The sequence below is a fragment of the Sphaerodactylus townsendi genome, linkage group LG16 (genome assembly GCF_021028975.2).
Source record: "Sphaerodactylus townsendi isolate TG3544 linkage group LG16, MPM_Stown_v2.3, whole genome shotgun sequence".
NCBI lineage: Eukaryota > Metazoa > Chordata > Lepidosauria > Squamata > Sphaerodactylidae > Sphaerodactylus > Sphaerodactylus townsendi.
Window position 1 is genome coordinate 2,325,297 of NC_059440.1, and position 9,070 is coordinate 2,334,366.

General features: G+C 48.3%; 1 protein-coding gene across 1 annotated transcript; it reads right to left on the reverse strand.

The window, feature by feature from the left end:
• Positions 1-28: 28 nt before the first annotated feature.
• LOC125445885 (mucin-5AC-like) lies at positions 29-7,513 on the reverse strand. The gene is made up of 2 exons (XM_048519313.1): positions 7,422-7,513; positions 29-2,016 (listed from the first exon to the last, which is right to left on the reverse strand). The coding sequence occupies exon 2, from the start codon at positions 2,007-2,009 to the stop codon at positions 888-890; it is 1,122 nt and encodes a 373-aa protein (XP_048375270.1). The 5' UTR covers positions 2,010-2,016; positions 7,422-7,513; the 3' UTR covers positions 29-887.
• Positions 7,514-9,070: the final 1,557 nt, after the last annotated feature.

Here is a 9,070-nt window from a genome sequence, read left to right on the forward strand (position 1 = left end):
CCCCACACACACACGCTTCACATCAATCTTTTTTTTTTCAATAAATATATTGTAGGACATTCACATTATTTGAATTTTACAGTGCAGCACATTTCCAGCATGATGCGTAGCGTAGGGGATCTTCAGGTTTGGAAGGGCTCCTCGTTGGCCTTGGGAAAGAGAGCTTCGTGGGTTTCTAGCAGGACGTCTGTAAGGACTTGGGGGCTTTTCTGCTACTCTCCCACCATAGTTTGTGCACGATGAAGGCTTGAATGAACCAGCTTAAGTGCCGCATTTTTCTTAGTGGGCTTTTCATGGTAAGTTTGGTGCAGGGCTGAGAGTGAAAGTTGCTGCCCTTTTCCCAGGATGCTTCAGGGTCCTCCTGATTGGCTGCTGAGTGTAGGAGCTGCTAAGTGAGGCAGGTCCTGAGCAGTGGATTTTTCTAGTAGCCAGATGAGGTCCAGTGTAGCCAGGTCATGGGGGCTTTCTCGTTTGTGTCCAGGACACCAAAGAAAACACCCCAAGGGAGGGCCACTGTTTGGGCAAGTGGCGGGCTCCAGCTTCTGTAGTTCTCTGGAGAAAGCAGGATCTGTGCTGCTGTCTCTTGCCTCGGGCATAATATCAATGCAAGCTAAACGGTGTGTCTAGAAGTTGACTCCCCACCAGCAGCGCTGAAGCCTCCACTCTGAAGGATCACCGAAGACACTGGAAACCACTGCAGCCCTCCCAGCATTTGGAATGTTTATGATGGTTCCAGAATCCGAGCGCCCGCCCCACCCCGGCACATCTTTTCATTGAAGGTATTGCAAGTGGATAGTGCAGGAAGCAGCGTAACAAGCAACTGCTTCTTGGCTTGCTGACCGTGAGAGGAGGAAAAGTCCCCCCCCCCCCGTGCACCGGCTGCTGTCTTACTCGTTGAGTACAGAAACTGCAAGTAAAGCCAGTGCAACAAGTGGAGGCATTGAGAATGTGCCAGCTCTGTTCTTGGTGGTCGTAAACCGACCGGGGGTAGAGGTGGTGTTCTGTGGAACAGGAGGAGAAACCTGGTTAGTGGTTTTTGGGCCAGAGGAAGGAAGAACCTCAGTACTGCCTAGGCCAGCAGTAGAGGGAGCTCTGGTGGTGGTGGTGACCGGGCCCGCAGTGGAAGGAACAGCAGTAGTATCCTTGGTGGCAGAGGAGGGAGCTCTGGTGGTGGTAGTATCCTGGTTGGTAGTGGCTGGGCCCGCAGTGGAAGGAACAGTAGTAGTATCCTTGGTGGCAGAGATGGTGGTCAGGTTAGCAGAGGAAGGAACCCCAGTAGTGGAATGGGCTGGGTTGGCAGCAGTTGCAGTGTGGGTGGTGGCCAGGCTGGCTGTGGAAGAGGTCATGGTAGTAGTAGTGGGAGCCGAGATGGTGGCATTGATGGCAGTGGGGCTGACACTGGCAAGGGCTGAAGTGTTGGTGGCAAGGCCAGTGGCGGAAGGAGCCGAGATGGTGGCTTTGGCAGAGCTGGAACTGGCAGGCGTCGATCTGTTCATGGTGTTGGAACTGGCAGCAGTTGGAGCCAAGACAGTGGTGTTGGGGCCAGCACTGACATTGACTCTGGCAGTGGTAAAAGCTGAGACAGTGGCATTGGTGGCAGTGGTCGGGTTGACACTGGCAAGGGCTGAGGTACTGGTGGCGAGGCCAGTGGCGGAAGGAGCCGAGATGGTGGCTTTGGCAGAGCTGGAACTGGCAGGCGTCGATCCGTTCATGGTGTTGGAACTGGCAGCAGTTGGAGCCAAGACAGTGGTGTTGGGCCTAGAACTGACATTGACTCTGGCAGTGGTAGGAGCCGAGCCGTTGGTGGTGTCGGGTCCAGCAGGGGTAGGAGCCAAGGTGGTGGCTGAAGTGTTGCTGCTGGTGGAGCCAGCAGTGCTGGTGTTGGGGAGTCTGGCTGATGTTGGGGAGCCTGTAGAAGCAGTGGCAGTAGGCGTGGTGGTCCCTTCTGTAGCCTTGCAAGTGGGGGGACGAAGTAACAGAATGCAGATGGAGAATAAATAGAACTGCATTGTTCACCTGTATTGTTGGAAATGTGGAGAAGAGAAAAATTAATGTGTTGAATGACAGAACTGCCAATCTGTTCCCGCCCTCCCCAAATGCCCTTTTATATATCCCTGGGTCACCTCATGAAATATATCCTTGGCAATGGGTTTGCATCCCCCCCCCCTCCCCAATCTAAAAGGACGCTGCCTTTCAGGTGTGATTGGCCTTTGATAGCACTTTCAGAATGTTCCACTGTTTCCGTCAGATTTCTGCCTATGACAGTGATGGCGTACCTATGGGATGGGTGCCAGAGGTGGCACTCAAAGCCCTCTCTGTGGGCATGCACAAACAGAGTCCCCACCCCCAGCCCACATATCTAGGCTGGCCTGGGCCGCTGGGCTCGATTATTAGCATTAAACCTAAGACCTAGTTTTGGGGAAGCAGTGTAGGTAACCCTGCTAAGCGCTGTTAAACCCCACTGATTTTCATGAGAAGAACTAAAGTGTGATCCTTTACCTGGGAGTAAGCTCGGTTGCTGGCAATGGGGCTTGCTTCTCCTAGGGTCGTGATTCCCCTGTCGGAAGAGTTGCACGGTTGCTTCAAAGCAAAGCCACCGACTACCACCAAGCTTATTCCCAAATAACACATGCCTCGGAGCCAATCGTTTTTCTAAACTAAAACCTCAGTATTCAAGTTAAATTCCGTGTTGGAACTTTGTGATAAATAAGTGGGTTTTGGGCTGCAATTTGGGCACTTGGTCTCAAAAAGGTTCGCTATCACTGGCCTATGACATGACTGACAGAGGAACAGCTGTTGGTTTTGCCGTGAGCCTCCCCCAGTCTCTGTTGAGTGCAGCAGTGACATCTGCTGGCATTGATATCAATGCCAGCTAATAATATGGCAGTTTTTGAGAAGTCTGCCCACTGTAAACCTAGCAGTGAGACAGCACGGGTTCTATTTGTGAGTGTCTGGTGATCTCGGCCTCTGTGAACAAGTCCATGTCCTCCAGGCTCCAATGGTGAGTATGGAAGGCTACTAGTAGGCAATACTGGGCATTCATATAACACTTCAGAACACCGAAAAGCACTTATCGTATGCTCTGGAATACAAGTCAGTATTGCATTAATTATGGGGGAGCAGGAGGCACAGACTGTGAAATTGTTGTTGTTATAATAGCCATGTTCCATAGGTGAAAGTAAACAAGCTGCGCCCTTAAGAGCTTATGGCTGAAAATAAACAATGAGAAAAGGGGAAAGGAGTGAATGTGGGCAAGTGGAGCTCAGGTAAAGTGTGGGGTGGAGTCACAACAGGGCAATCCCAGCAGGTTCTGCCTCAATGGATTTTCAAGGCAAGAGTTGAGCAGAGATGGATAGCCGTTCCCTTCTTCTGCATGGCCGTCCCAGTCTTTGGCGGTCTCCCATCTGAGCACAGACCCTGCTTAGCTTCCAAGCTCTGATGAGATCTACCTTGTACTTCAAGATGAAAACCCATGGCTGGAAGGAACAGGCGGGGTTTGGGGAGGGATAAGAAAAGGGAGGGAGGTGACGTGACCCTGTGACTCTGAGGATGGATGCAGTTCTTCCCGCAGGAGGGAGAAAGGAGCATCGGGCAAGAGACCAGCACTAGGGTTGGAACAAGGGTACAATAGGAAGCTCGGGGTGGGGGTGGGGGTGGGGTGGGTGGGAAATGATAAGGTCGGATGCCAGAGGGACATGGCATCTAGCCAAAGCCCAGCCAGAGGTTTCAAGGCAGATGTGAGATTTGAGCCAGGGATTATGCAGTACACAACAGCTCAACCTCTTGGCCTCTGAGGAGCAGCAGTGGCGTAGGAGGTTAAGAGCTCGTGTATCTAATCTGGAGGAACCGGGTTTGATTACCCGCTCTGCTGCCTGAGCTGTGGAGGCTTATCTGGGGAATTCAGATTAGCCTGTGCACTCCCACACACGCCAGCTGGGTGACCTTGGGCTAGTCACAGCTTCTCAGAGCTCTCTCAGCCCCACCCACCTCACAGGGTGTTTGTTGTGAGGGGGAAGGGCAAGGAGATTGTAAGCCCCTTTGAGTCTCCTGCAGGAGAGAAAGGGGGGATATAAATCCAAACTCTTCTTCTTCTGTGCTGCGTCTACTTTCTGTGGATTTTTGTTATCCTCTCATAATCTACCCTGCTAAAGTGGTACGCAAGCACGTTAGTTCTAAAGGCTAAAGTCACTGAAACTTATAAATTGATCATCGCTTTGGAGAAAATTCTTCCTTTAACTGGAATAATCTAACACATCAAGCCCCAAAAGAGGTTTGCTACTTAAACAATATTCTATCCTTCTAGGAGTCTGGAGATGCCATTTTCTGTGGTGTTTTAACAGACTAACTTGACTTGTAACCTGCAGTCAGTGTTTCTTGAGTTTTTAAAACCAGGATCCCACTCCTAAACATGCTCTAATTTCTGTATTCTGGAGTACTCCCTACAAACAGCTCTGTTAAGGTACTCCACCGCTGTTACCGCTCCCTTCAGACAAAATACCGAGACTGGCTGAACAGCTGGCCGAGACCCCTTCCCAAGTTCATGGCAGAGGCTCGGTTTGACCTCAGCAGCCTTCCCGATCATAGCTCATTTCTTTCACCCCACCAGTTTCAGTCTGAGGAATAAAGATGCTTTCGCCCTGAAAACTTACATCTCCACAATCTTCTTGGTCTCCAAGGTACTTTTGGACTTGGAGCTGACTTGCTGAAGGGTCTGCAATGGGCTCCACTTGGAATGGTCATGACTTGTGCTACCCTATTCTTCGATCTGTTTCAGAATTCCAATTTGTGGCAGGCTCATAATTAACAACATTCCAGGTGGGAGAAAGTAGAACTTCCATTTTTTTCCTGCCAGCAGTAACACAAAATCCCATGCCTGTTGACAAATCCCAGTTGGTTTGTGTTTGGCTTTCTGTGCTTGGCTTAAGGCTAGTTTTGTTTGGGGGGTGGGTGGGCGGGCAAAACTGTCTTGTATCCCAGGACAGTCTCCCTCATCCATTGGGGGCGGGGGGACTTGAATGATTTCCCGGTGAATTAGCTCTTAGATCTTCAAGAGGATCAGTGTTCCTGGTTCTAACCATTCCTCCAAATGGAGGTCCCCTTTGCTTGACACTATGGAGTCGGGGGTGGGGGCAGAGAATGAGTAATTGAAGCGACAGCAAAAAAGGGCTTGGAGGAGGCTGCTGGCTGCTTCTTGTAGGTTGTATGTGTTTCAAGTCACTTCTGACTCCTGGTGACCCGTGAATCAGCGTCCTCCAAAACGTCCAATCATTGACAGCCTCCCTCAGGTCTTGCGAATTGAGGACCGTGGCTTCCATCTCATGTTGGATCTTGCTCTTTTTCTGCTGCCTTCAACTTTTCCTGGCATTTGTGGCTCTTCTTAAGAAGTAACCAAGTTCGACAGCCTCAGTTTCGTCATTTTAGCTCCTAGGCTGTTTCTGCACAGCAGATTCTGAGCAGGCTGCAACTGGGATCAACGAGCCCGGCATTGCCCCGGGCCATTCGCATGGCTGGCTGTTCCGTGGACAGCCAGTGCATCAGCCGCGGTGCGCACCTTCACATGGAGGCGCCTTTTGGGGGGTGACGTTTAAAAAACTTACGTCCTCAATGCGCAGCGACGCAGGCAGGCACTCATGCTCCCCCAAAGCCTTGCAGGAGCCAGCACTGCCTGCGTGGCTCGGCCGATGGGATCCGGGAGGGACACAAAATAAAAAGCGTAGCCGCATAACGTTTGCTCGGCCGGGGCTGCGAGGCGTGTTAAAGCAAAAGAATTGCAGAAATCTCAATTCTTGCAAAACCCAGGTGGGGGGTGGGAAGGGAAACCCAGGGCGGACACGCTTTAGGAGCTGGATCCATGTGAAGTCCCCCCCCCCCCCACCTGTGTTTCTTGGCCCGTGCGGAAAGGATCCGGGAGGGACACAAAATAAAAAGCGTAGCCACATAACATTTGCTCGGCCGGGGCTGCAAGGCGCATTGGGCCTGATCCACTGATGACATCGCGGGCCCTACCTATTTCCTCTCTTCTTTGGCCTTAGTTCGGGCTCCTGTTTTAAACAATTGTTTTAAAATACTTCTGTTGTTTTAATTTATTGCTGCATAGGCATAAGCATAAGCATAAGCATTTTATTGTTTTAAGGGGTTTAAGATTTTATGTTGTTGATTTGCTGTTCGTTAGAACAGCCATGTTGTGAGCCGCCTCGAGCCCTTCGGGGATGAGGCGGCCTATAAGTTTAATTAATAAATACTAACTAACTAAATAAATAAAAGAATTTCAGAAATCGCAATTCTTGTAAAAGCCAGGTGGGGGGTGGGAAGGGAAACCCAGGGCGGACACGCTTTAGGAGCTGGATCCATGTGAAGTTCCCCCCCACCCCAACCTGGGTTTTATCCCACCCTTAACCCGTATTTATTGGCCCCTGCGGAAAGGGCCCTAGGGAAAGTCACCCTTAATTTGATCTAGAACACACTGATTTGTTTTTTTTTAATTCCAACACCATATTTCAAAGGAATCTACTTTCTTCCTGTCAGTTTTCTTAATTGTTCTGCTCTTACATAGTAATAGGAAACACTATGGCATGAGTGGACCCAATCTTGGCTGCCCGTGAAACATCCTGACACTTCAGAATCTTTTCTGGCTCCTTCATGGTTGCCCTTCCTCGTTTCAGTCTCTTTCTGACTTCTTGGTTGCAGACTCCTTTTCGGTGGATGATGGAGCCAAGGAAGAGAAAGTCCTCAACCATTTCATTGTCCTCACTGTTCCCTTTAAAGTGGTGTGATTCTCCAGTGTTATTTTTGTCTGCTTGATGCGATCTTGATTTGGCGTGGCTCCTTTAATTTTCAGCACTAGCCATTTCAGGTCTTCACTGTTTTCTGCCAGCAGTGTAGTTTCACTGGCACATCTCAAACAGCTAATTTTCCTCCCCCCCAATTTTCATTCCACCTCCATCTAAATCTAATCCAGCTTTCCTTATGATTACAGGTTGAAGAGACGGAGAGATAAAATACATCCTTGTCTAAAACCTTTGGGAACTGGAAATGATTCTATTTCTCCGTATTCTGTCCTAACAGTAGCCTCTTGTTGAGAGTTCATGTTGCACATCAAAGCAGTCTAAACAACCTTCAAGGCACCCAGCTGGAAGGCACACATCTCCCTTTCTCCTCCTGCCTCCATGCCTCACAAACACAGCTGAAAAACGACAAATCTTGGCCATTGCTAACCAACCTAGGAAACGTTACCAGCGCACACTCAACAAGGAGAGCCTATTCTGTACTTTTAAGAGAGGCTGATATCATAGATCCTTACCAAACTTTGATTGTTACGCCCTTGCAGTAAATTTCAAAAGCAGACCAAAAAAAAAAACCCCACCTAAACCAAAACAGGTACTATTGCTTTAATTGTGAGACATTCTTATTGAAGTTCCTACCTCTGTTTTTTGAAGATCCTTTCTTTGGGAGAACAGGTACAGCTCATTAACTTATTCAGCTTATTTTAGTGGCCCAAACTTTGAAACAGCTGGGTGGAAATATCAAGGACTTCAATTTATGTCAGGCTTATGAATGATGTCATCAGAAAGCTAACAAAGGGTTTGCTTCCTTGTTTGCAAAGCCCAATCCAAAACAAATATCTTTTCAGAAAAGAATTAAAAACACAATCTCATGGGCTCCAGAAAGTAAAACAGAAATGCTGGAAACATTTTCAACCTTCAATATTGATCGCAGTCCATTTGTTAACTATAGCTGCATCAAATTTAATTGATTAATTGGATGCATTTAGCAATTAAATACTTTTTGATGAATTCCCCCCAATTAGCCTGGCAGCCAAACAGAAAGCATTATCAGTTATTCTTGGTGAAAGAGCCTGTAAAAACTGTGGATAGCAGGTGCCATTTTGGAAGAAGTATCCCTTGTTTTCATCTCACAAGAAAGGAATGCCTCTTCCACAGTAACATCTCAGGAGCACACACGCTCATCTAAAAAATGCTAAACTTTGGCTCTTTGAGCAAATACGCAGATTTATGCACCTGCAATTGAAATTACTTTATTTATACATTTATTTATATCCCGCCCTTCCCAACAGGGTTCAGGGCGGCAATAACATAGAAACCAATACAAAATAAAATGATCGGCATCTTACAATTAAGAAGAAGAAGAGTTTGGATTTATATCTCCCCTTTCTCTCCTGCAGGAGACTCAAAGGGGCTTACAATCTCCTTGACCTTCCCCGCTCACAACAAACACCCTGTGAGGTAGGTGGGTCTGAGAGAGCTCTGAAAAGCTGTGACTAGCCCAAGGTCACCCAGCTGGTGTGTGTGGGTGCACAGGCTAATCTGAATTCCCCAGATAAGCCTCCACATCTCAGGCGGCAGAGCTGGGAATCAAACCCGGTTCCTCCAGATTAGATACACGAGCTCTTAACCTCCTACGCCACTACTGCTCCATCTACAATTTCTTTAATCAGATAGCGGTTCTATATAAGCTAGATCATAGACATCTAAGATGCATCATACTTTGACAGAGTGACTGCTGACACTCTTTATCTCTTCCATTTTTTAACTGTCTGCACAAAAGGCTTTCTTGACAAGAAATCTGAAACTTTGATTTTGTGGAGATCAATCCACAGGCAGGCTTGAACAAATTGAAGGCACCCCTGCTTTGATGAAGGGAGGCAAGATCTATGTGTTTGAGCCCCTCCCTGCTAGTTATCAAGGCTGCAGCTGGAGTGGGTTTGCAACCACAACTCTGCTTGTGGTCCATTTGTGATATTTAAAGAGCAAGTCTCTTCTAGGCTTTATGGTTCTTGAGGAAAAAAGCTTGGGAAGATGAGAGCTCTGTCTGGTGAAACTGGAAGTGAGGCTGCATTGTCTGGTAAGATGGACAGGATCATAGACTGCAAAATTCCTCCTCCTCCCCTTCCCCCTACAGTTATTCTGCTCTGGATGTCAGTCCATGGTGATACGTTTGAGTACTCCTCCATGCACAAAACTGACTGTAGCACATTCTGGCTTTCTTAGTGTGTGGAGTTCTCGGCCTGGGTGATGAGCTTGAGCAAATACAGGATTCCTCACTTGTGTTC